Source organism: Hippopotamus amphibius, chromosome 10, assembly GCF_030028045.1.
Source record: "Hippopotamus amphibius kiboko isolate mHipAmp2 chromosome 10, mHipAmp2.hap2, whole genome shotgun sequence".
In the NCBI taxonomy this organism is placed as follows: Eukaryota; Metazoa; Chordata; class Mammalia; order Artiodactyla; family Hippopotamidae; genus Hippopotamus; species Hippopotamus amphibius.
This window is the reverse complement of record NC_080195.1, coordinates 105,079,478-105,107,095: the sequence shown is the minus strand read 5'-3', so window position 1 is coordinate 105,107,095 and position 27,618 is coordinate 105,079,478. Positions and strand designations below refer to the sequence as shown.

Sequence of the window (27,618 nt, the reverse complement as noted above, 5' to 3'; positions counted from 1 at the left end):
GGAATTATGTTTCACTCACGGGGGATGGGGTGGGGTTTACAGGCGTTGTCGTGTGGTACTGGCTTTGTGCCAGGGACAGGCTGTTGGGCACTAGAGAACTAGGTCCTTCGGGGGTCTCAGATCAGAGATCTCATGAAGTCACACCCAGCACGGGACCCTTCTGCTACTTTGACTCAAGCCCTGCCTGCTGGACCCAGCTGTGCTATCTGGGCAGACGCCTCCCTGGGTCCTGTCTGTGAAAGGCCTTGGGGAGGTCGGAGGTGTGGCTCGGGTCCCCCGAGCACAGTCAGCGAGCCTGGCTGGGCACACACTGCCCCATCTTGGTAACAGTGCGTGTCAGTGGGGCATGGAGGGGAGCCCTGCAGGCCCTCCCTGAGCGCCCTAAAAAAGGTGCAGCTCCGCCAAGCAAACTCAGAGTTGATTATAAATATCGCAGAAGTAGTAGTTGAAACTAACAAGTGACATAGTAAAGATTAGTGAATATTTTTTAATCTTAATTCATATGTATTTTATTTTTCTATCCTTCCCAAAGCAAGCATAAGCAGTAAGTAGGCAGGTTAAATGCACTAAATAAAATGAGCAATATTTGGGACTACATCCCTCGGCTAGATGGGCAGGTGCCGGCCTTGGATAAACGCGTACATGGGCCCTCTTGTAGAATCATTCTTGACCTAGTTGCACGTCCTGCTGCCTGTAAACAGGCTTTCAGAGGGCACGTGTGAGTCCAGGTTGGTTTGAGTTCCCCGGTTCACTTGGCAGTGGCCCCTTTGCTGCTGTTGGTTCCACAGTCGAGAGGTTCTGTCTGCAGGGGAGGCTCCCTGGGCTTGCTTCTGATGTCAGCTGGTGCCATGTGGGTCCCCATCAAGGGCCAGTTCCCAGAGGAGAGCAGGGTGGGCCTGGAGGGCAGTGGGGAGTGAGTTGGAGGGCCCCTCCCGCTGAAGCTGCTGGATGGGGCTGGATGCTCTGCCCCCTGGTTCCTCAACCAAGTTCAGTGGAGGCTCTGGGGTCCCCTGGGGGGCCCTGTGGTGCCGGCGTTGCCTCCAGATGCAGAGGGAGAGGTTGAGGCCGAAACTCCAGGGGCATGTTGAGTGGTGCTGGGCGTTGTTCCTGTGGACAGAGTAGAGGGGAGGAGGAATCGGAGCTGCACGGAGAGCAGTCCTTCTGGGGGTGGGGGTGGGGGCCTTCCCTGCTGCGCCCTCCTGCCCCGCCAAAGCCCGAAGGGGAGGCTCCCAAGGTGCGGGGCGGGGGGAGGTGTTAGTCTGGCTCACCAAGGTCACCACATTGGAGAAATGGAAAAGAGGAAGTGCTTGATGGTGACCCTGACCTCGGGGCTTTCCTTCTGACCTTGTGTGTCCATTCACAGCTGGCGGGTAAGGGTGGGGGTGGGGGTTGAGGATGGAGGGGAAACAGGTTGACCCTCCATCCATCCATGTGTTTGAGTGTAGTGAGCTCAAGTATCTCGTGTCCATAGCTCAAGCCGACTTGTATCTCAGCTGGAAACCCATCCTCCCTGGATGGACCATCCCGCACTCGAGGTGCTGGGGGCAGTGGGCACATCCCGCCTGCCTTCAGTTTCATTCATGAAATGGGATGATACGCCTCACGTATATCAGGATGGGATGAGGCCATGTGCTGATAGCTGTCTAAGCTAGAGAACTAGTTCAAACGTGGTTATCACTGTAATGTGAATGAGGGGGGCCAGGAAGGGAGCATGAGAGAGCAGAGCCCGCCTTCCGGATGACTCAGATGATGCTAGCACAATCTTTTTTTTTTTTTTTTTTTTAGCATGGAAGGAATGAGTCCTTGGGAAGCAACTCAGCATTCTCAATCCTACATTTAACTAAGGAACCACTTGGCTGCCCTGAGCACTCCCTGTCTGTTACAGAGTTCCTGGAGAGCACTTTCTTCAGTGAGCCACGCGGCCAGTCAGGGCAAACAGCATCATCATTTTGTCCTGTTGTACAACTGTAGCCCAGAAGATGTGCAAGACCGCCGTGTGCCCACCGGACCACGGAAACTTCCTCTGGGAGGGTAGCCGACCATCCTTGCAAACGGTACCTAGCACAGGGCTTGCTCCAAGTCGGAAGCCTTTTCTACTCAGAAGAGTAGAAAAGAAAGGTGATTTCATTAGTTTGTCCCTCAGGTATCTCTTGGGGGTAAAAATCTGCTTAGCTTCAACGTGAATTCTGAAAACAAGGAATAGATTCTTCATTGCTTGAAAGCTGGTCCCCACCTCCCACATGTGACAAGGGGAACCAGAATGACCGGATGTGTGTAGACCCGGTGGATGAGACACTATGGACAGGGTGATGAGGGAGGGGTAGAAGAACAGAGGCCTTCGAGGCAGGTCTGCGCATCCACAGATCTGCAGGTCCTCAGGGAACCGGACCCCATCAGGCACAGGGCCTGCCCTCTGGTTCTTTCAGGGGCTTTGAGGCTCCTTCCCTTCCTCTTGGAACAGATCTGCTCACCTCTCCCTGCTCCCAGCTTCCATGCTGACTCCTGGGTCCCACTCCCTAAGACTTCTTGGTCCATCATGGCACCCAGCCCCCATCTTCCTCTGGCCCCCTCAGCACCTCCTGGCCCCAGCTCTCCTGCCAGATCAGATGTTTTCAGGGGCAGTGGCTGGCTCTGGACCAGCCCTCTCTAGGTTAGTTGCCCACCTCTGGTCCCATCAGCTACGGCAGGGAGAGCGGTGGTATAGGGGCCCTTATAAGCATTGTCCTTAGAACGGCGGTGGCTGTGTTGGGCGGATTCAGCTGGAAGGGAAAATGGGATTGGGAGGCCAATTGTGTAGCACGGGAGAATGAACACATAAAGAGCTCGGCTCTAATTACTACTTGGAACTCATGGATTGTACCTCCAATTTAACTTCGGCTTCATGATCTACAACAGCTTAACTGAGTTATATTCTACACACAACAAAATTCACCCGTTTAAAGTGTACAGTTCAATGATCTTTCGTATATTCCCTGAGTTGTGCGACCATCACCACAGTCTATGTTAGAATATTTACATCATCCGCCAAAGAAACCCCGTCTCCCTTTGCGGTCACTCCCCTTCCTCTACCTGCCCCCAGCCCTGCACAACCACTCATCTGCTTTCTGTCTCTGTGGGTTTGCCTCTTCTACACATTTCACATCCACAGAATCACACAAGGTGTGACCTTTGGTGTCTGGCTTCTTTCACGTAGCACAGTGTTTCCGAGGTTCTTCCGCATTGTACCGTGAATCAGGGCTTTATTTCTCTTTATGGCCAAGTAATATTCCACCTCGGACATACAGTTACCCCCTATTTAGCCGCACGAGTTGCCACGTACCCCCCGTCCTTCCTTACCTCGTCTGCGGGGAGCCTGACCAGGACATGTAGAGCAGGATGAGGAAGAGAAACACCACGAAAGCTGCCAGGCTCACCCAGAAGGCAATGACGATGGAATCTGTGGGAGCGGGCACACATCTTCACGTCAGCGTGAGGTCACGTAACCCACAGCCAGGAAACAAGGGCCCCCCACGTGGGTGGGGATGGGGCTCTGGGGGTAAGTCTCCTCGGCTGTGACCCCTGAGAAGGTTTTTCCATTAACAATAACCTTGGGAAGGAAACAGGCAGCAGGGACCTGTGTTTCTCCCAGAGCCACTAGCTGCTGGGTCAGTTTATGGGGATTATTGAGGGAGAAACAGTAAATGAAATTGGGTGGCTCCTCGTGGATTTGATTTTCAGCTGCTACTGATGCTCAGAGAGTGGATTTCCTCTCCTTCCTTCCTCTCGGGAGGGAGAAGAAAGGGCTGTGAGCAACTTCACGTGGTGAGACGGCCTCCCCTCCCCTGCGAGGGCTGCAGCCCCTACCAGGAGACTTTTGTGACCAGCCTGGTTAGGGACAGCTTCAAAGACCCCAAGATCAGAGACTTAGAAAAGAGATGTGCGCTAGTCAATGGTGCCAGGCTGCTCCGTGGAGGGACAAGGCCCTTCCCACTGTGGAGTGGTTACCCAAGGTCGGCCCCGGCCAGGTTGCTGGAAGTGGAAAGAGCTGGTCCCTTTCTTTCTGGTGGACCAGCTCAGCTGGAGGGCAGTGGCAGGAGGAAAAGGCACTATTGCAGCCACCACTCTGGCTGTATCTGTGGTCAGAGATGAAGGGACATGGGGAAAACAGGAAACATGCTTAGCCTCTTCCGGGCCCTGGGTAGATCCTGGCGGGTCAGGAGGTGCTTTCCTCCAGGGCTCCGGTCAGCGCATTCGGCAAGTTGCTAGGGAACTGCAGGGATGTGGTAGTTTCTCTTGGCGGTTGTCAATGGCTCTGGGCACAGAACACCAGGCTTATAATTAGCGTCTGTAAGTATCTTTTCTCGGACACACTCATGCCCCCAAGACAAGAGGCCCCAGACCAGGATATGCTAGGCACCTACATGTGTGACCAATGGAAGCCACTGAAGGATGGGAATCGACAGGCTTGTATTAAGTGCATACGCGAGCCGGGGTTTGCTGGGGGCTGTTAAGGATTTGGGGGGGGGAGGGGGGTTGGTCCTTAGCCCACCAGAAATCACTGACCCCCTTCAGGATGCTGCACATCCCCCCGCAGCATCCTCCTCTGCACTCCTGCGGTACCGCCGGCACGAGCCCCGCCCTGCCTTCTGTTGGGTTCTGTTCAAACCAAAGATGTTTTTGTGATGTATTCAAGTGAAAAGATGTTTATAAATGGGTGAACAAATGAACATATAACCCAATGAATGAATGAATGAATGAATGGAGGATTAGAGATTTGTGAGCCTTTTGTGGGGTAAATAATAGCGATTGAGTAAAGGTTGTTACCTCTGCCCTCCAGTACCCAGGAAGTGTAGAAGGAGAAACTGAGAGCTTGTAAGAGTTGATTTTAGATCCTTTAGGATCAGCTGCCCCCCAGATGGGCCTGTCCCCTGGAAAGAAAGGGACCAGCTCTTTCTACCTCCAGCAAGCTGGCCAGGGGAGCCTTGGGTAACAACTTTGCAGTGGGAAGGGCCTGGCCCTCCACGGAGCAGGCGGGAACCATTGTCTAACGCACACCCTTTTGACACTTTAAGTGGCAAAAACAGGTAATAAGGAAAAGATGTAGTATTTGCAAAAGGAATCATGAACGCCCACCTCTTTGTAATGCATCAGCAACTTGGCACTCATACTGCAGAAAGGCATGGACAGCAAAGCCCCCCAGGCTGACTCATCCTCTCTGCTTCTATCCCTGAGCTGAGAAACCACTGCGGGCGCCCTAGAGCAACAAACTGTTGAAGGGGACCTAAGGGCTCCTGGGAAATAGGAAATAAGGTTGTTGCTGTCTGTCCTAAGCGTAAGGATTTTTTTTTTGTTTAATTTTTATCAGAATATAGTTGATTTACAATGTTCTGTCCGTTTCAGGTGTGCAGCAAAGTGAATCAGTTATACATATACATATATCCACTCTTTTTTTAGATTCTTTTCCCATCTAGGCCATTACAGAGTGCTGAGTAGAGTTCCCTGTGCTGTACAGTAGGTCCTTATTAGTTATCTATTTTATATATAGTAGTGTGTAGACCTCAATCAAAAGAAGCCTCTGACTTTTTTAGTGTTCCTTGCCTGTTCACTGTGTATTATTCCACAATACCTGCTTCGGTTCAACTCTGTCCCAAAGGGTCACAATTTATTGTATAACCCTCAAAGCATAAGAGTATATATGTTTTCAGAAAATTTGGTTTGGGATTTTTATTGTATAAGGAAGTTTCAGATTTCTGCAGACACTGACACTCTTTTTCTTTCATCAAAGTAATGCAGGATTTGAGGTCTTTGGCACCTAGGTAAGTTCCGTCAGAGCCCCTAAGAAAACAGCTTCAAAAATTGAGCAGTTGAGACACCCCCTCCCTTCTCCCAGGCTCACACTGTCTGTCCCAGTCCTTGGTCATTATCTCCAGATGCTGAGCAGGAAATGAGATGCTACTTCTCCCAGAACACAGAGTCTTCAGAGAAGCGAAATTTTAATTTTGTTAGACCAAAAAGGCAAAGAGTAGCCACTAGCCGTTTCCTGTACCAGAGTCTCGTTCATCATGTTCTGTTGAAAAAGGCAGCCAAGAAAATAGGGTTTTTTCCTCTTCCTTCTGAAGGTTCAGCCTAAGTGCTTGGAGGGAACATTTTGTACAAAGGGCAAGAGCTGTCATTCCCCAGTGTTGGAAATATTTAAACATCCGTGGGCTTGTCTTTACAACAAGGAGCACCAGGCCGGCTGGACAATGAAACTGGTCCAGCCACAGAACACTCCCCTTCCCTTCCCTCTTCTCCAGAGTCCTAGAGGAAAATGAACCCCAAGATTTTTCCCTTCTTGGGGAATAATAATGTGATTAAGGGCCTAGCCTCTGGAGGTGGATGGTTTGGATTTCAAATTCTGACTTGGCCATTTCCTAGCTGTTTGATCTCAGGCAGTCTGAGAATTTTGCACCTCTAAATTTGTTTCCTCATCTGTTAAATGGGGATACTAGTATGTGTTATATAGGCAGTTAGGCATATTAAATAAAATAATATGTATATGCAGTGTACATGACACAATTCTTTGTTTAATGTTCGTGAACTGATATATAAATAGAACTAAAATTATTGTTTCAGTTAAGAGGGTTTTGTGGCAAGTGATATCACTGCATCCTTCAAGCTTACTAAAATGTAAGCTATGAGTAAAGGTAATTATAGCATAGATTGCTGGCTGTCAATCCTAATGTTTGCTTTTACATGCTTCCATAGTAATAGAACCCCTCCTTTAGCTAGGCACACCTGGGATAAAGACTACATTTCCCAGCCTCCCTTTCACTTAGTTTGGTCATGTGACAAGGCTCTGGCCAATGAGATGTGAGTGGAGCAGTTACAGGATAGCTTCTAGGAGTCCTCCTGCAGAGATGGCTAGATTTCGAATACCTATGTCCCTTCTTATTCCCTGATTCCATTTTCTTGCCCAGAACATGCATAGGATAAGATGGCTAGAGCCAGGCTTGGAACATGGTGATGAGGACACATCCCAGGGATGGCAGAGGTATGAGCTGGAACAAAGCCAATTCCTGAAGATTTCATGGAGCTGACCTACAACTCTGTCCTTCAAACTTTTATATGAGAGAGAGATCAATGTCTGTTTTATCTGGTACTCTGTTAATTTAACCAATTTTCCCTATTGAATCTGTTTTTTAAAAAATGACTTTTTAAATGAACACACCAAAACTGACAAATTCAAATGAATGCTGACCTTCAAAATAATCATCCTCTCTCTACCATAGAGTCATCTAAATTTTTCTAAAATACATGTGTTGATCAAACATTTATAAACATTTATAAATTCTTCTTTTCAAATTACCTTGGAGTACACACACACACACACACACACGCAGACACACATGCAGATTTTTCTACTTTATGAGATCATATTTTATTTTTGACACCCGGCTGATATCAATCAGCTTAATTTCATTCACCTGATCGGTTTCTGGATGATTTGTAACTATTCCCAGAAGCAAATCCGCCCTCCAAAGAAATGCATAATTTATCACTGTGGACATTTCATAGAATGTGTCATGGCCACCAAAGTCAGTTCCAAAGGAAGAGTTCCAGGCAGTTTTTGAGCAATGACAGACTCATTCAAGTGTGGCAGCTCCACATGGGGCTAGCTTGATGAGAAATTTGTTCCAAGGAAAACACTCACATATCTTCGTTTAAAAATCACTTTCACTATTCATGTTGTGCCCATAGGGATTGACCATTTGCTGAAGATTTAAACGTCGTAATTAAAATTGTAACCCGAGCTTCATCGCTCTGGCCAAAAGAGAAGAGTTATATATAGGTCCTTTGTTCAGTCTTTACACTGAAGTCTATGCACTGTGTTCAGAAGAGATTGGTTAGTGGTATGTTTTTGTTCTTCCTCTCCCAGCTGTTAGAGAAGCAGATGAACAGAGTGCTTTATTATTGAAGTTGCCAGGGGCAGTGCAGCAGCAGAAGTCAATATGGGCTATGACAAATTCTTCCTAACCCATAATTAAAGGAAAAAGACATTGACCTGAGAGGTAAATAATACAGCAGTAAAGCCAGGCACTACCCAAGGGAAATCAATCCATCTCGCTACTCCCTGCAAGGGAACACTTGAGCAGTATCTGGAGACTCGTCATATTAAAATAATATGTATGGTCGCTGTAAGACTGGAATATGGGACTGTTTTTTTCTCCCTAACTTAGCCTCTGCAAAGGGAACAGATAGAAGATCAAATGTGTAATCAGTCTGTTCAGGCAGGGTCTCAGGAGACAGATTTGCATTTTCCCCGTTTTTGACAGTGTTGGGCAGATTCTTAACTTTTCCGTGAAACAGACGCCACATCTGAAAATCACAAGGGTAACAATCCTTGTGAAGTCCCTGCAACAGAATCACACCAGATTTCAAGCCATCCCTGGGAAAGGGCAACCCACAGCCTTCAACACAGCATTGAATGCTCATAAAAATATATCTAAATCCCTAGATGTTTCCAATTATCTGCTCAACCATGATGCAATAAATTCCACTGTCTGGGCTTGAACACAAAAAATCTTAAAATCCTTCCTGCTTGTTAGGTTAACACATGAGCTAAGGCATTTTTTCTTCTATTTTTGTCTCCTTCTCCACTCTACATATGAGTTGAACCCAGCCTGGCCTTCACCATGTCAACCAGCTGCCCCAGGTGACCTTCTAGTGAGACGATCTGAGCGAGAGATTTGCCTCTGTGTCTCACCCTAAAGCCTTCTCAGCATCTCTCCGTCTTTGATGTGCACCCCTGCAGAGACCTGGGATGTGATGCTCTCTGATTTGTTTGACTGGGTTGGAGATCCAACCCAGAGGAACTGGCAGGGAGAGAAAGTCACATTCGTCAGCAAAGGAGGTCACCTGCTTGCTGTGGCTGACCTCTGTGCACCCTCACCTGGACTCACTCTTACCTTACCCGTCCTTCAAAGCCAAGAAACAGTGCATCCCTGAGACCACCCGATGCTGCCCTTTTCTGGTCATCACAGAAAACTAAAGAGACACAGTGATAACCGGAGCACAGAGGGTGGATGAGGGAGATTTCTGGTTTTGCATGTTTTAGGCCTTTTCTTTTTTTTTAGTAAGCTTTTTTGAATTCACATGCTGAGGACAAAAGTAGGCAAGACGTCTTTACTTAACACACAACAGTGGAAGGATTTCTTCTCTCCCCAGGGCCACTGTTTATAAAATCAAAATCCTAGAAGCATTCTGTATGTTCAAAGACATAAATTTCTAGAACCCCATGCTGCTATTTACAAAGTTTTTGTGAAAGAATGTTTAACAATATGGGAAAACAAAATAATGTGAGGTCAATAAGAGCAGGGAACAAGAGAGCACACCCAGGCAGATCCTATTTGAACTGTGTCTAGGAGATGGATGTGCATCGTGAATTCTCTGTCTGCTTCAGCTGATGGCCAAGACAAAGGTGCCACTATAGACTGAATGTTTGTGTTCCTTCCTACCCCCCTCATCCCCCACCCCCCCGCCAATTCATATTTGGAAGCCCTGGTCCCCAGTGCGTTGATGGCATTTGGAGGTTGGGCCTTTGAGAGGTGGGTAGGATGGGTTTAGTGCCCTTATGAGAAGAGAAAGAGACACGAATACACTCTCTCTCCATTTGCACCAAGGAAAGGCCATGGGAGCACACAAAGAGAAACCAGGAAGCCAGGAAGCAAATCCTCACCAGACGGCAAATCTATTGTCACCTTGATCTTGGACTTCCAGCCTCCAGAACTGTGAGAAATAAATGTCTGTTGTTTAAGCCATCCACCCTGTGATATTTTGTTACAGCAGCCTGAGTAGACTAAGACAGGGCTTAAAAGCTGGCTTAGTGATGCTTAGCTCTAAGGAATTTTCTTTAGAGACAGTAGATAGTATTCAGAGTCCTCCATGACCTTCACCTTGCAGGAGAGGGTGCCCTGCCCTCGAGTCAACGGGGCCCTATGTGTCTGTTGAATACTTCCCAGCCTGCAGGACTGTGGGAAATAAAGTTCTGTTGTTTATAATCCACCCAGTCTACAGTATTTTGTTATAGCAGCATGAATGGACTCATACTGGCTGCCTTAATGAATTGCCATGTCTGGGTACTTAAACAACGGAAATTTATTTTCTCACCGTTCTGGAGGCTGGAGGCCCAAGACCACAGTGTCAGCAGGGTGGATGTCTTCTGAGGCCTCTCTCCTTGGGTTGCAGATGGCTTTCTTCTCTCTGGGTCCTCCCATGGCTGTCCCTCTGTGCGAATCTGTGTTCTAATCTCTTCTTACAAGGACACCAGTCATTTTCAATTAGGACCCACACTAATGACCTCATTTTAACTTAATCACCTCTATAACCGTCTTATTTCCAAATACAGTCACATTCTGGGGTATGGGGAGTTAAGACTTAAGCATAGGAATTCGGGGGAGACACAATTCAGCCCATAACACCAAGGAAGGACAAACTTGGAAAAGCTTCAGACCTCCTTGGAGGCAATATGGCTTGGCCACTGGATGGCAGAGATGTTGGGTGGTCCAGCCAGGTCTGAGCTGGTCTGGAGCTGCTGGAAAAACCATGGACAACCATCCAGAGATCTGGCTTGGGGGACAGGGGGTGGAGGGAGGATGGAGAACGGATGGTGGAGTTGGCTGGCAGGGGCTCTGGAGGCACATCCCCTCCCCCACCGACCACAGGTTGCCCAGGGGCTTAGATTTCTGTGTCGATATGGCTGCAGAGAGATTATTGTCACACTGAGGTTGCAAGATCTCAGAGGCACCATGTTCTGGGCCAGGGAGTAGAGCTGGTTCCACCAGATGTCCCCACGCCCTCACTGCTGACCCTCCCAGCCTTCCTACAGTGCCCTTCAGAGACCTCTCCCGAGAAAGCCTAACACGTGTTCACTTTCAAGAAATTCCATCGTTGATCCCAGAGCCAGTTTTGAAGGGTGTATTCAGAACTGAGAAGCAATACATTGATAATTGATGAAAATACTCATCATAAAAATTAATAATGCTCGCAAGAGCTGCCTGCGTCATATTAGTTTATTTATTCATTCATTCTGCAAACATCTATTGTGTGCCTACTATGCGCTAGGCACTATTTAGGAGCTGGAGAGAGAGAGGGGGGGAGGAGAGAGAGAGAGATGAACAAAGTTTCCTGCTCTGCTGGATCCGACAGCCTGGTGAGAATCTGCCCCCTAATCATGACAAGTGTCCTGGGAAGAGCCCTGAGACATCAGAGCTGGAATTTACGTCCTGGTTCTATGACTGTTCAGCTGGGTGACACTAAATAAGTCACTCGGCCTCTCTGAGCCCCACATACCTCTATCCCTCTGGCTGTAACACCAGAGCACACGCATTCATTCTTTTCAGCTTTACACTTCCAGCCCCGACGCATGGCTGTTTCCTGCCCATGTGTCACCACTACCCTACGGACCCTTACATTTATATGTTCACCAGAGCCATATTCTTAGCAAGCAAATTGGTCCTTGTCTCTTCCCTGCTTACACTTTTAAATGACTCCCTGCAGTTTACAGGGATCCTCTGAGGTTGGCCCACAAGAACCTGGCCCCTGGGGGAGCTGGAGCTCATGCCCTGTCACTCTTCCAAGTGCCCTCCCGGAAGCATCTCTTTTATATACAGCAGTGTAACTGTTCTCTACCCTGCGCCAGCCCTCTGGATAGCAGGCAAATTCCCATCGATTTTTTGGACTCAGTTTTGCCACATCATCCCTGGGAAGCCTTCCTTCACCTCTTACTTCTCCCTAGGGGTGTCCTTCTCTGTGCTCTGTTGGCACCTTTTGCAAATCTCCAGCCTAACACCGTTAACTGAGTAACCATTTATTACTGATCAGTATCTCCCACCTGATGGGACAGTGGAGGATAAATGGAGTGATCTGCTTCATGCCTCGAGCCAGTATCATCTACAAAAAGGGCCTGATCTAGACTAAGAGGGACTCCAGGGACCAGAGGCAGCCCATCAGCATACAGTGGACAAAGTAGCTCTTGTGCACATTTGGGGGGAATTGGGGCAAGTTGAATATAGACTGGATATTGGATGATACTAAGAAACAGTTATTGAAAAGTTTAGATGTACTGTGGTGTCCTAACTTTTAACAGTTTCCTAAATCTGGTGGAGGAGTGTCATGAGGTCTGTACCCTACTTGAAAATACATCATCATAAAATAGATCATCATGGTAATAAAATAAAATAGTTCTTGAAAAAAAATCAAGCAAATTTAGTCAGTTTGCTTTTATACCTCCGGCTCCCAGTGTAACCATCTGGCCTGTAATGGATAGTTGCAGAATTTTCATTGTTGAATTAATCATGAGCAATGGCCCCAGAAGGTAGGAAAAGGTATGGAGTGTTTCTGGTCTGATGTGGAAGTGGGTCTCATTGGAAAGAATGAAAATAAAATTGACAGTGCCTAATTTCAAAGCATCTACAAAGAGGAGAAGGGGGCTTAGACCTATTGGGGTGGGCAGGGGCAGGGAAACAAGCAAAGTGCATGTGGTTAAGCCTGGAATTGCTCCTAGGTAGGGATGCCATGAACAGTTACACAGGCTGCGCACTGCTCAAGGGAATATACCTGCAACCAGGGAAAGAAAAGGTTGAGGAGATGGAAGTGAAGATAGAGAGAGACAGAAACCAGGGGAAAGGAGGAGGTAAGTTTGTAGGTTGTTGTTTTCCAAAGAGACCAGAACATGGAGTCACTGTCACCAGCTGATAACACAACTTCCCGCAAGCTCAGCCTGTCCTCCCCACCTGAGCTCTGTTTAGCATCTGTAGGAGAGGATGTCCACTTTCCCACCCACTGGACCCAGCCTCAAACAGTTACAGACAGACCCAGGAAGGAGAGAGGGGATCCAAGGAAGTTCTCAGTTTCCCCTCAGCAGCTCCAGGCAGGAGTTATTACAAAACAACACACAGAGTAGGAGTCCAATTGTATGTGGGTGTATAGGGGTGTGTGTGTGTGTATGTCCATGCACGTGTGTGTGTATGTGCTTGTGTGCACATGGGGATATGGACACAGAACAACCCTAGTTGGCTGGGCACCAAAATGTCAACACTGATCTTCTTCTGACTGGTAGAGTGATGTAATTTACTAAAGAGCATATCAACCTTTAAAAAGTATATTTTAAAAATGTGGTTGTAGTAACACACCATTGTTTATTTATCCCATCTCCTGTTGATGGGTATTAGGTCATTTCTAATTTCTGACTACGACATACAGTGCCGCAATGAACGTCAAAATACACGTATGCTTGTGGACATGTGCAAACACTTCCCTAGGGGGACACCTGGGAGAGGGATGCTGAATGATGCCTGTGAACATCCGCAACTTCTCTGGTCCTTGCCAAGTTGCTTTCCCAAACGGTGAACACAATTTTCATCCCATTAGTGGCATTTGACAGTATTAACTTCTGTACTTCCTACCCCAACACTTGAAATTCCAGCCTTTTAATTTTTGCGGATCCAGTGGGTGTGAAATGGTATCTGACTGTTCTTTCCCAGTGCGTTTCCCTGATGACTTCTGACACTGAGCATCTTCTCATGTTCATTGGCCATTTGAGTTTCTTCCATTATGGTCCTTATATATCGATTGCCCATACAGTATTTCTATTATTTTTTTTCTTCTTGATGGATGGCTTGTGTTGACTTATGAAATAATAAAGTGGTTTCCATTTTAAGCGAAAAAGGATGTTTCGAAGGTAGTTTCCAAAAATACAAGGAATAGTCACTGCAGTCTCTTTGTCCTTCCTGGAATATACCAGGCACTCCCCTGCCTCGGAGCCTCTGCCCTTGGTGTTCACGCTGTCTAAAAGGCTCCTTCCCAAGACGAGCTCAAGGCTTGATTTCTCACCTCTTCACAGCTCACCTTGGAGAGGCCTTCACCAACCACCCTAGTCAAGGTTTCAACCCTCCTTGGCCCCAGCTCTCCTAGCCGTGCTTCCTATTTGATTTTTCTGTAGAGCACATCTGCCATGTTTTTCTTATTTACGGTGAATTGAAGACTGCCTCCATAACACTTCTCCCACTAGTACACATCTGATTCCCCCCTCCTGAATCTGTTTTTTAAAATTAATTATTTATTAATGTATTGGATGCATTGGGCCTCCAGTTGCACATGCACGAGTTTCTCATTGCAGTGCCTTCTCTTGTCTCAGAGCATGGGCTCTAGGCGTGTGGGCTTCAGTAGTCGTGGCATGCAGGCTCAATAGTTGTGACTCTCGGGCTCTAGAGCACAGGTTCAGTAGTTGTGGCGCGTGGGCTTAGTTGCTCTGCAACATACGAGATCTTCCTGGACCAGGGATCGAACCCATGTTCCTTGCACTGGCAAGCGGATTCTTAACCACTGCACCACTAGGGAAATCCCCTTCCTCCTGAATCTGGCCTGGCCTTACTAACTGATTTGCCCAAGATCACAGAGCTAGTAAGTAGCAGAGCTCGGATATGAATTACAGCCGAAAGGCTTGGGAGTGCACGCACCTAGCCTTGATATAGACACAGCTGATAACCCAGAAATAACAAGACAACTGACCTATTCAGGGCTTCAACATCCTGCAGGGGAGGGATTTTTGCCTAGCCCCAGACTTCTTTTCCAGAGACAATAGAAATTAAATTCAGATAAGACATGAAGCCTGGGATAAGTGAGACACAAATTGGAATAAAGGAGCCTAGAAGGAGCACCCTTCCCTGTGGGTGTCAAAGATTTCTGATATCTAGGGCTTGGGTGTAAAATGATATCTGATATCCTCTGTAATAAATTTGGAATTAACTTTCTAAGACACTAAGACATTTTGAGACAGGATACCCTTTTAAGATGGATTTCTTTTTTTTAAATAAATGAGATTTAAAATTTTTTAAATTTTAATTAATTAATTACTTTATTTATTTAGTTATTTATTTATGGCTGTACTGTGTGGCTTGTGAGATCTTAGTTCCCCAATCATGGATTGAACCTGGGCCCTTGGCAATTAAAGCCCCTACTCCTAACCACTGGACCACCAGGGAATTTCCTTAAGGTGGATTTCTTGATAGAGTTTAATTTATTTGTTTAGGGTTCCAATAAGCAGGTGATTTTCTTCAAATTGTAGATATCATGTTTTCTATTGTCTGTATGCAGATATGGGAAAGTTCTTTTGTCTGTCCCCTAAGATATGTAACTTGAATACTTTCTATTAAAATACCAATCCATGTTTACTCTTCATAGAAGGGACCCAGTGACTGGCCTCTCCCTGTGAGTGTCAAAAGCCCCCAACATTGAGGTTGTCTGGGTGGGGGTGGGGGCAGTGACTGGTCTCCCTGGCAAGATTCCTTCCTTAAATAATCTTTACTGGGTTTGGGAGTTTGAGGAGGAATTTCTTATTTGACCTCATTTCTAGCTCCCCAGGTTGTAAACTTCCAACTCTAGTTCAAGCGTGCAAGAAAGACCATTTGAAACCTCACACACAATTTAGAGATTTTCCCCAGAAACGGAAATTGTTTGTGGGTAAGCGGGGAGGGGCAGAGAATTGAGATCATGGGTTCTAAGATTCTAAAGTTGCAAATGGTCCCCCAGCCAAAGCAGCAGGGAGAAGCTTTGGGGCCCAGGTGGTGGCTGAGGGGGGTGTCTGGCACACAAAAGGGCAGGAATGCTTGAAGCTGAGCCAGAATTTTATTTAATTCGTATTAACTTTATTTTTTTTATTTCTATTTTTAAATAAATTTATTTATTTATTTTTATTTTGGCTGCGTTGGGTCTTTGTTGCTGAGCTCGGGCTTTCTCTAGTTGCGGCAAGCAGGGGCTACTCGTCATTGCAGTGCGCAGGCTCTAATTGTGGTGGCTTCTCTTGTTGTGGAGCACGGGCTCCAGGCGCATGAGCTTCAGTAGCTGCAAAGCATGGGCTCAGTAGTTGTGGCTCACAGGCTCAGTAGTTGTGGTGCATGGGCTTAGTTGCTCCGTGGCATATGGGATCTTCCTGGACCAGGGTTCAAACCTGTATCCCCTGCATTGGCAGGCGCATTCTTAGCCACTGCACCACCAGGGAAGCTCCTATTTAATTCGTGTTAACTTTAAAAAGTCTTTCCTGAACGCCAATCTATGTTGTCCAGATTAATATGTATTCTGAAGTTCTGAACTTTTGATAATATACATGAGTGGGCTTTTAGTTCAAATCTGCCACTTTCTCCCTATTACTATATGTCTTTCTTATTGTGAGTTGTATGTGAAAAAAAAATCTGCATTTTAATTTCATGATTATATACTGTGTATCAGGAAACACACATGAAATCTATTGTCCCTCCAAAAGTTTTATTACAGTGCCAGGGATACAGGAAGTCCTCAGCAAACATGAAACAGAAGTCCTCAACTTCTGGAAATTGTAAATGAAACAGGAAACAGGAACACTTCCTAACCATACATTCTATAGGACTTTCCCCAAGGGCCCTTCAAGGGGTCCTCCTTTTATAACATAATAACAATCGAGTGAATTTCAGTTTTGAGCTGGTGTGTAACAGACTATATTTCTTTTCAGAAGAGAAACATCCCCGTTCCTTCTAAAGACTGCATTTATTTTTGGACAGACATAGTGTGTGATTGCAGCGAAATACCCAAGGAACCCAAGGGACTCCAGGATAGGCAGAGAGGATGGGTTCCTGGTACTGAGACTTTGTTTTTGTTTTGTTTTTTATGCTCATTTCCTCAGTTAACTTTTTATTTTGACTGAGTAGCTGGAATAACCAGAGAAGATTGTTGTCAAAGTACCAAGTTATTCAAGAGATTAAGACTGGGCAGGGAAAGGAGGAAAAGGATGTTAACTTGTGCTTCCTGAGACTGTGAAGATTAAGCATTGGTGGGTATTTTAATAAGAATTAGTAAGTCATGGGGGGAAGATCTAAATAGACATTTTTCCAAAGAAGACATACAGATGGCCAACACACACATGAAAAGATGCTCAACATCACTAATCATTAGAGAAATGCAAATCAAAACTACAATGAGGTATCACTTCACACCAGTCAGAATGGCCATCATCAAAAAATCTACAAACAATAAGTGCTGGAGAGGGTGTGGAGAAAAGGGAACCCTCCTACGCTGTTGGTAGGAATGTAAATTGGTGCAGCCACTATGGAGAACAGTTTGGAGGTGCCTCAAAAATCTAAAAATAGAACTACCATATGACCCAGCCATCCCATTCCTGGGCATATACCCGGAGAAAACCATAATTCAAAAAGACACACGCATCCCAATGTTCATTACAGCACTATTTACAATAGCCTGGACATGCACCTAAACTTTCATCAACAGGGGAATGGATAAAGAAAATGTGGTACATATATACAATGGAATATATATTCAGCCATAAAAAGGAACAAAATAGTGCCATTTTCAGAGATGTGGCTAGACCTAGAGACTATCATACAGAGTGAAGTAAATCAGAAAAAGAAAAGCAAATATCGTATAACATCATTTATATTTGGAATCTAGAAAAATGGTACAGATAAACTCATTTGCAAAGCAGAAATAGAGACATAGATGTAGAGAACAAACTTATCCATGGATACCAACAAGGGAAGCTGGGTGGGATGAACTGGGAGATTGGGAATGACATATATATACTACTATGTAAAATAGATAACTCATGAGAACCTACTGTATGGCGCAGGGAACTCTCTCTACTCAGTGCTCTGTGGTAACCTAAATGGCAAGGAAATCTAAAAAAGAGGGGATATATGTGTACTTATAACTGATTCACTTTGCTGTACAGCAGAAACTAACACAACATTGTAAAGCAACTATACTGTAATAAAAATTAATTAAAAAAATTAAAGAATTAGTCATGCATCTTAGAAGTGGACACAATAACTCTCTCCCACGTCTGCACCGAGACAACAGAAAACACGAAATCTGCAATTTGAAGAAACTCATGTAGCTTATTGGAACCCTAGACAAATCTAACTCTATCAAGAAATCTGTTTTACCAGTATATTCTGTTCCCAAAGTGTCTTAGTTTCTCAGGCAGTTCGTTCCAAACTTATTACAGAAGATAACAGATACACTCCCATTCACTTATATCCACGCATTCAAGGTCGAGTTCTGGCCTCCCCGTGACTTCTGTTGGAGTTCATAAGTGAATGGAGAAAAGCCGTTTGGGCTAACCCCAAGCCCCTGCCTGGCCAGCTTCCCCAGTTCAGGACTCACGTTTGTTGGCTTTCAGCTTCTTCTCATCCACGGGAATGAGGTCCAAGTAGTCCAGGTAGTATTCGTAGCTGTAGTACGGGGTGGTGGCGTTGGTTCTGTTGGCCATGCCTGCGGCACTGGCATGAGACCCTCTGGAGCTGCTTGGAGCTCTACCAGGAGATTGCCCAGCCGATTGCTGTAAAATCATCTAAGTGTGTCTGTGGGTCTCCAGGCTCAAGGCCTGCCCACTTATCAGACCCATGGGGCTGGGAGGAAGGTCGAGGGGGTGGGGTGTGCCTGACATCTTCAGCGTTCAAGTGGAGCAGCCCATCCTGCCCCGCTTGATGGAACTCCAAAACAAACAGAGCTGCAAGGCGGGAGCCTGCGGTCCCAGTGTAGCTCTAGGTTGGCCCCCAGCATCAGGACAGGAAAACAGATCTCCCCAGGCCCCTTGAAAGGCAAGATGTGGACTAGGACTGGAAAGGAGGGTCACTTTTTGCCTTAAATACTTAAAAAGTTAAGCAAACCAAATCAAAAGCCTGGCAGTGCCCTTGACTTGCATTAAGGCAGTTAGTTCTTGGTGCTATTAAGCAACCGGCAAATCACTGGCTTGGATTCCTTATCTGAGGGCAGAACCTGAGTGATTCAACCCTGAACTTGCAACCTCTCTCATGTACACATCACCAATTAATTAAACCGAAAGAACACTCCGCTCCAACTGAGCACACTTCCCAGCTTTCATCTGGGCCCCCAAGAACCAACCAGGCAGTTACATTTGTTCAGACTGGAGAGGCTGTTTTCCGGGCCAAGATCCTGCATGGATTGTGCTCTTGGGAAATAGGGCCCCAGGGTGAAATAGGGTTCACCAGCCCTCGGCTGACGGCAAATGTGACAAGGATTCTTCTGGTCAGGGCCTGACTCAAGTTGTACGCTCACTTTTCTAAGACCACAGACGCAATCAAGAGGAACATTCCAAGGACTGGGAATGAACAGGACTAAATGTGAGAGGATCCCTAGAATTTAGCCCTTGAGAATTAGTTATGAAATCAAAATACACAGAATTATGGGGACTTTCCCTCCGATATATCAACTTCCAAGTCTTCTTGATTCAAGTCTACACTGCCAGAGCAAAGCTGGGCACCGATAGTGTAGACAGTGAACCCAGATAACTTCAGGCCCCCCGGGATGGGGGCCCGTGGCATTCCTTGGGGACCCCTCCCCCTGAGCTGAACCTCGGTGGTTCAGTCGATTAGACAGGCAGAAATGAGCTCCTGGGTTTCGAAAGCGAGGGAGTGAAAGATCCACTTGAGAAGACACTCCGTACACCATGCACATCCCTGTGTACGTCCAGCTGTTGCTGTACATGCTGCTGTGCACATGCCTCCCGGGAGTCCTCGGTTAAGGGACAGTGGAGTGTGGGGGACATGAGCATGGATTCTGGAGCCAGGTTGCTCACTTTGCATCCCAGCTCTTCCCAGCAGAATGACCCTGGAAAAGTGACTTAAGCTCTGGCTTTCCTCATCCATGAAATGGGCATGACCACAGCGCGGGTCTCCCCGGGGACTACCAATGGGCACAGCCAGGCACAGGACTTATAGCAGCCTTGGCTGTAGAAGGTGCCCGTAAATATAAGCTGTTGTTGTCACCCGCCAGCAAATGCAGCCTTTCCTCCCACCCACCATGCTTTTCTCATTTCTCATCCTCCATTGAGCCCATCTTCTCTTCCATCTCTACTTTTGCCCCCCTCTCTCTTAATCCATCCATCCATTTCTGTGTACAATGCCAACCCTGGATACAGATGAACTCCTTCTAGTCCTTGCCTTAACTATTCACCTTCTCCAGCTCTCTGCCTGCCCTTTTAGAGAACTTCTAGTAAGAAGTTTTCCTAGCCTTCAGTTACCATTATCATCCATCAGCATGCACCCATGTGTGTGCGTGTGCAAACACACACACACATACAGTATTTTCCAGAAAGTTAAGTGACATGTTCAGGCTTACCCAACCAATTAGTGACTGAGTCCAGATTAGAACCTGAGTCTCCCAACTCCCAGTTTGATGAGCTCCAGGCAGTCTTCATGGACCGGTCACATGGGACAAACAGTCACATGGAAAGGTAAGTCACATGGACAAGTGACTTACAAAAAGCAATTGGCAAAGAATATCAAGCTCTTGAGACACAGGCGTGGAAACTTCTGACTTCTGTTATGTTTACAAATATAAGATAAGAAAATAATTTTTCAATATTTTTATTAATCCTTTTGTGAAATGAAAAGAAACTCCTATCAATTAAGGAAGGTGGTTATGGCTGGGTGGTTTGTGGGGGGTTTCCGTTTTGTTTTTTTCTTTTCTTTTTTTTTTTAACTTTAAGCTTTAAGTTGAAACATTCTCAGATGTTTGTGGGGGAAAACATCCTCTTAAATTGTGTCCTTGTGCTTGCCTTCTGGGAGGTGGCGCTGGGCAGGTGAATCATATGGCATTTATGCATGTTATATGTGGACTGCACCCACCTCTTCCCCCCCCCACCCTTTGCCTCTTAGGTTGTTATGCTACTTTCACCTTACTTTGCTACATTTATATACTTAAGTTGGTTTTACTTGAATGATTCATGTTTAGGGGGAAAAAATGAAAATACCCTTAAAATTTGTTTCAACTCCTTCTGCAAACAAAAAAATAAATGAAGTGGAAAAAAAAAAAGGCACAGCCATGGATACAAGGAGGGCGAAGAGACAGGGACCCCTTCTCAACTGGGAATTGAAGGTCAAATGAGTTGACCTAGACTATGAGCAAAAGAGAAATGTGACCAAAGAGGGGTTCAATTTCAAGGCGGAGTGAGATCTTGTTGATAAAAAAATAAAGATACAGGATCTCTGGCTTTTAAGGATGTTTTGAAACAGAAACAATTATGCTACCAGTTCTACCTTAATTGGGGTCGTACATGTTTTTATACTTGTAAGCAATTTAACATGTATCTGTCCAAGTCACTATCACTTTTTCTTTTCTCATTTTAAACTGAGGTGGTTGGAAGGTTGGAGTCAAGGGGATTTGCAAAATTGGCAGGTGGAGTGATGTAGAGTGTGAGAATAGCTGAGTCAGGAGGGGGTGCTTGCCCCTCCCTCCACCAAGCCCTGAATCTTCCTCCTATTTGGTTCCTTCAAGTGTAAGTTCCCCAGGGCCCAGCACAACTTCTCCGATCCTGCCAGACTCCAGTAACTTTCCCTCCCCTCAACTCCAATCACGTGTATTTGGCGTCACTACCACCTTTTAAAAAATTAATTTTTAATTGATATATAACTTACAATAAATGAAATGCACGCATCTTACAGATATAGCTTGATGACTATTACACACACAGAAACATACACACACGTCACCATGATCCAGATCAAGATACAGAACACTTCCAGTGCCCCAGCAGGCACCCTCAGGCTCCTGCCTGGTGGATAGCCAGCCCCTACTTCCCATACACACCAAGGAAACCGATATTCTGACTTCTATCATCACAGATTAGTTTTGCCTAATTTCAAACCTCATGTAAATCCAATCCTACAATACAATATGACTCTTTTGTATCTCATGTCTTTTACTCACTGTGTTCTTTATTTTTCTCTGTGGTATCCCATTATATGAATATTCTGTAATTTATTTAACCATTCTCCTGTTGATGAAAGTTTGGATTGTTTCCACTTTTGGCTATTATGAATAAATGGGCTATGTACATTCTTTTTCATGTATATGGTGGACATAAGTACTAATTTATATATCAGGTATGTATCAGGAGTGATATTGATGGGGATAGCTTTACTAGGTACTCTTAAACAGTTTACAAAAGTGTCAATACCAATTTAAACTCTCACAAGTAATATATATGGAGTATTGCAAAAATGCCTACAATCCTTTTCCTTACACACCCAGTGACTTTATATTCTCTTCACATCAAAAAATGAAGCACATTTCCCCATTTTTTGATTTTGTGGCTTGTTTTGGCTTTGACTAATAAGTAGGACTATTAAGTTGTAAAAGTTTCAAGCTAAGGTTTTAAGGCCTAAAGGCCAGGTGCCCACTCTCCCAGAACCCAGTCCAGTTACTCTGTGAATAAGCACAAGCTAGCCCGCTGGGTGATCAGAGACCTGTTGCCCAGTCAACAGCCAGCTAAGCCCGAGGACTGGAGTGCTCCAGCTGACCAGCAGCTGACTGGAGACCCTTGGGTGAGCACAGCCAAAATCCAAAGAACACCCAGCTGAGCCTGACTTAAATGGCTGATCTATAGAGTCATGAAATTTTGAGTTAGTTAAATGATTGTTCTTTTCTGTTTATTTGTTTTTAATTTTATTTTATTGAAGTATAGTTAATTTACAAAGTTGTGTAGTTTCAAGTGGATAGTAAAACAATTCAGTTATATGTGTATATATAACTGAATATATATCTAACTGTACATAAAAATTTTTTTCAGGTTCTTTTCCATTATAGGTTATTACAAGATATTGAATATAGCTCCCTGTACTACACAGTAGGTCTTTGTTGTTTATCTACTTTATATACAGTAGTGTGTATCTGTTAATTCCAAACTTCTAATTTATCCCTCTCCTCCAACCCCCTTCCCTTTTGGTAACTGTAAATGAATGGTTGTTCTTTTAAGTCATTAATTTCAGGGTAATTTGTTACACAGGAGAAGATAATTGATAAAATATGAGAGTTCCAGTTGCTCCACATCTTCACCAACATTTGTTATTGTCAAATGCTTAGCTATTCTGGTAAGCATATTTTAAAATTCACTTCCATACATATCCTTACTTGTCTACCTGCTTTTTAAAGTTTTTGAAGACAAAGACCGTGCTTTACCCAATAGTTGTAATATCAGTATTTGTCGATAGTATCAATCATACTAAAAGCTTTCCATGAGATAAACAAAACTTATTCCCAACAACCAGAAATCTTAAGGCTGCAAAGAATGATGTAACAACTGTCAGCTAATTCAGGTTCTTGATATACAAAATTATGGAATTAAAACCCAATCAAATAGCTTTCAATAACTGTGGAATGTCATGTATCATACTAACCAGCCCACAGATAGCAATGACAAAATCTGGATAAGATATGATAAACAACTATTTGGAGGCACTGGAGAGTAAACAAAAGCAGGTGGAAACTGAAGAGAAGCCAACACTTGAAAAAAAGTAACTGCGCTGGGTGAGATTTGTATTTATACAGCATTTTCCCTGCTTGTATGTTTCCTCAGTCCTCATAGCATGGAACAGCATGAACTCAAGCAGAAAACTAAAGATACATTGGCTTGAGAAGTCAGGGGACAGAGTTTGGGGCAACAGACAGAGTAGTTAGAAAGTTGGGAGAGGGGAGTCCTGAAGGGTAGAGGGTCATAGAAGAATAAACCCTCAAATTTGTGTGTGAACATTGCTCATATCCTTGGCTAAGGTACAGAACCAACCTGAAAGAGATCATGATAGCCAAATCTGGAACAACTTGAGCAAAATATATATTTAATGACAGTGTTGGATTATAAACCACAGGATAAAGTAAATGAATCCACAGTGATATAAATAAATGACTAAGTAAACAAATAATAGAGAAAGAATAGCCCTTCCTAACAGAAGAATTACAATAAATAAGTGGAGAAATATGGATGGAAATAGAAAACCACCACTAGAATACCACAATAGTAACTGTTGGCAGGCAAGATCCACTGATGGATGCTGAAGTTAGAGGGTAAAAGTTTGAAGAGAAACAATATTTGCATAGTTTAAAAGGTACGTACTCTAAATTATTTATTAGTTACACAGAGAAAAAGGATAACTTTATAATGAAGAAACCCAGCAGATACCACCTTACACAAGTGATCAAGTTAACATCACCAGTAATAAGACATAGTGACATTGTGTACCCACAGAGGAGGGCAGTATGCTTGCTAAAATGCATAACTTCAATCTAATCATGATAAAACTCCAGGAAACACCACATTGGAGGACATTTTGTAGAATAACTGACCAGTCTTCTTCAAAAGGGTCAAAGTGATGAAAGTCAAGGAAAAATTGAGAAACTATCACAAATTGGTGCAGACTAAAGAAACATGACAAGTAACACAACGTAACATTTCGAATTGGCTCCTGAATCAGAAAAAGGACATTACTATGTTGTACACCTTAAACGTACACATGTTGTAGCTCAAGTATATTTTAATAAAACTGGAAAAAAAATTTTTTTAAAAAAAGGGCATTAGTGGAAAATCTGGTGAGATCAATATAAAACTCTATAGCTTAGTTAATAATATTCCACCAGTGTTAATTTCTTGGTTTTGCTGATGCTAGGAGCTCTTTGTACTATTCTTGAACCCTTCTGTATGTCTTACATTATTTCAAAATATAAATTAACAAAAAATCCTTGGGTGACTCCTGAACTGTATATGTGCAAGGGAGTCAAAGGAACCCGCTGGAAAGTAACAACTGAAACGCTGAAAGAACGGAGTGATTTCAGCTGCTTCTCACTTCAGGAGAAGCAGAGTCTGGAGTCTGAATAGAACGAAGCTCACTGCCTGTAGATAAAAAAAAAATCAACACTCCAGAGTCTGGTAATAGAATCCATAACATGTCATCCACAGTGCTCAGTATATTACAAAAAAAATTACAAAGACACAGGAAAGATGTAACTTCTCTCTAGTCTTGAAGAAAATGAAGTCAACTGAAACCAACTCTGAGATCGTCTAGATATTGGAATTAGCAGGTAAGGACCTTAAAGCAACTGTTATAAATATGTCCAAAGATCTAAAAAGAAAATACAACCAAAATTAATGAATGAATGGGGGATTCTGAGCAAAGAAAATGAAACTGAAAACAAAACACAAATGGGAAGTACAGACCTGAAAAGTAGGGCATGCGTAATGAAAAATTCTCTGGATGGGCTTAGCACAGAAAGGAGATGGTAGTGGGCATAGCTGGAGACTTGAGCGGTGATAATTAGAACGTATCTGAAAAACAAAGAGAAAAGAGATTTAGAAAATAGACTCTGTAACATGTGGGATAGTATAAAGCATTCTTGCATATGGGTAAATGGTACCCCGAAGGGCAAGAATGAGTGAATAGGACGGAAAAATAATATTGCAGATGTAATCGCTGAAAATTCCCTACATCAGGTGAAAAGCATAAATTTAGGGATCTAAGTTAGGGTCTTTAAAGAGGTAATTACGTTAAAATGAGGCCGCTAAAGTGAGCCCTAATCTAATATGCTGGTGACCTCATAAGAAGAGATTAGGACAGACACACACAGAGGAAAAACCATGTGAGGATACAGTGAGAAGGTGGTCATCTACAAGCCAAAGAGAGAGGCCTCAGAATGAAACCAACACTACTGACACCTTGATCTCAGATTTCTGGCCTCCAAAATTGTGAGAAAATAAATTTCTGTTGCTTAAGCTACCCAGTCTTCGGTACTTTGTTATGGTAGCCCTAGCAAACTCACACAACTATCAGTCATCTAGACCTTATTGTTTGTACAGAACTCTATACCCAGCAGCTGCAGAATACACATCTTTTCAAGTATTATTTATGCTTTTAGATTCTATTAAAAATGTCTGCTGCTGTTGTAAAAAAAATCCTATAAATACATACGAATAAAACTCACAAAAGATGTACAAGACTGAAAACTGCAAAATATTACTGAGAGAAATTAAATAAGACCTAAAACTTAGAGACAGAAACCATGCTCATGGGTGAAACAATACCCATTAGTGTTAATAAGATGTCAACTGAAACCAAATTGATTTAAATATTCAATGCAATCCCAATCATAATCTCAGTAGCTTTTGAAAAAATAGAAATTGGCATAGTGATAAATTGCATTTTGCCAAAATTTAAAAATTATGCTTATTAAAAAAGACCACTCACAAAATGAATAGGCAAGCCACGTACTGGAAGAAAACATTTACAAGTTACATATCTGATAAAGAATTTATATGCAGAATATATAACTCAATAATAAAAAAAACAACATAATTTAAAAATTGGCAATAGACAAACTGCAAAAAGATATGAGAATAGCCAGTAAACGCATTAAAAAGTGCTTAATATTGTTAGTTACCAGGGAAATGCAAATAAAACCAGTATATTTCACGTATGTGAAATGCTAAAAAAAGGGCAAAACTATGCCAAAAAAATTTTTTTTAGTTCTGGGGATGGCAGTTGGGGAGAGGCTGGAAAGAGGCAAAAAAGAACTTTCTAGGTGCAATAGAAATGTTTTCTATGTCAACACAGATGTGTTACATGGGTATATGCATGGGTATATCTACCTGATCTGTAAACAAAATAAAGTGTCTTTGAAAGGACCAGTTCAAAACAACAGCAACAAAACACTTAAGTCAATTGCCTCTGTCTAAAGGAACCGGATCTGTAAATTGCTGAAATTCACAGTTCAGAGTGCAAGTCACCTGTAAGGTATTGCAGAGCTCTGCTTGATAGGTGCCCAGGCACCTCACTGGATTTGGAACCTGGACTCTTCCCTGTGGCCCATCTCCCAAGAAGGGAGGCCGGGACATGGGATAAATATTACTCAACTGCAGATTTTCAATAGTTCATAGACTTTCCTAAAGGTCACCAAATTTGTGTAAGTAAAGCTATGGATTGAAATTAGGAGGTTGCTTGGGGTTTAAAGGAGGATTTTCACATTTTTATGTAACATTTTTAAAACAGAGGAATGATAGGTAAATTAACTTTTTTTCTTTTCTTTCTTTCCTTCTCTATTAGGGTTCTTGAGATATAGAGCCAACAGGAGGATGTGTGTATATATACATATATATATGTATATATATACACACACACACACATATGAGGGTGAATCAAAAATTATCCACACTCTGGCTGTAGAATTTAATTAACTTTTAGAAAAGACAATTACATCATTTTTTGACACAATCTCCTTGCTTTTCAATACACTTTGTCCATCTGTCAACAAGCTTTTATATTCCCTCATTAAAAATGTTTTAGGCTGAGCTGAGAGCCACGAATGCACCGCTGTCTTCACTTCTTCATCACAAGTGAATCTGGCTCCTTCTTGTTGGCTAACACTTGTGCGACCTTCCTTGAACTTCTCTATCCATTCGTACACACTTCTTCGAGACAAAGCACTTTCTCCATACTGCGCACAAACTCTTCGATAAATAGTGGCGCCAGATATACCCTCAGACCACAAAAAATGAATCACTGCACACTGCTCTTCTTTCGTGCAGATCGCAAGTGGGGCATCCATTTTTGCTTGCACCGCAGTTACAAATGAACTGATGTAACATGTTCACACCTGCACAGCAGTGACTGGGGAGACAGTAGCCTTGAACGGGAAGTGCTAATAAGACAGTGAGGTCAACAGAAGTTTTCATATAACTGGGGTGTGGATAATTTTAACTCACCCTTGTACATACATACACACATACACACATACACACATGTACACACACGCACACACACGTGC

General features: G+C 43.9%; 1 protein-coding gene across 1 annotated transcript; it reads right to left on the bottom strand.

The window, feature by feature from the left end:
* Window positions 1–698: 698 nt before the first annotated feature.
* MRAP (melanocortin 2 receptor accessory protein) lies at window positions 699–18,277 on the bottom strand. The gene is made up of 3 exons (XM_057697889.1): window positions 18,172–18,277; window positions 3,337–3,436; window positions 699–1,107 (listed from the first exon to the last, which is right to left on the bottom strand). The coding sequence occupies exons 1-3, from the start codon at window positions 18,275–18,277 to the stop codon at window positions 837–839; spliced, it is 477 nt and encodes a 158-aa protein (XP_057553872.1). The 3' UTR covers window positions 699–836.
* Window positions 18,278–27,618: the final 9,341 nt, after the last annotated feature.

What these genes read in the sequence shown, in the direction of transcription:
- MRAP (XM_057697889.1), bottom strand. Translation starts at nt 18,277, where the DNA reads ATGGCCAACAGAACCAACGCCACCACCCCGTACTACAGCTACGAATAC. An exon ending in GAAGCTGAAAGCCAACAAAC is followed by an intron (nt 3,437 to 18,171) that starts GTGAGTCCTGAA and finishes CCGCTCCCACAG; the next exon opens with ATTCCATCGTCATTGCCTTC. An exon ending in TCAGGCTCCCCGCAGACGAG is followed by an intron (nt 1,108 to 3,336) that starts GTAAGGAAGGAC and finishes CTCTGTCCACAG; the next exon opens with GAACAACGCCCAGCACCACT.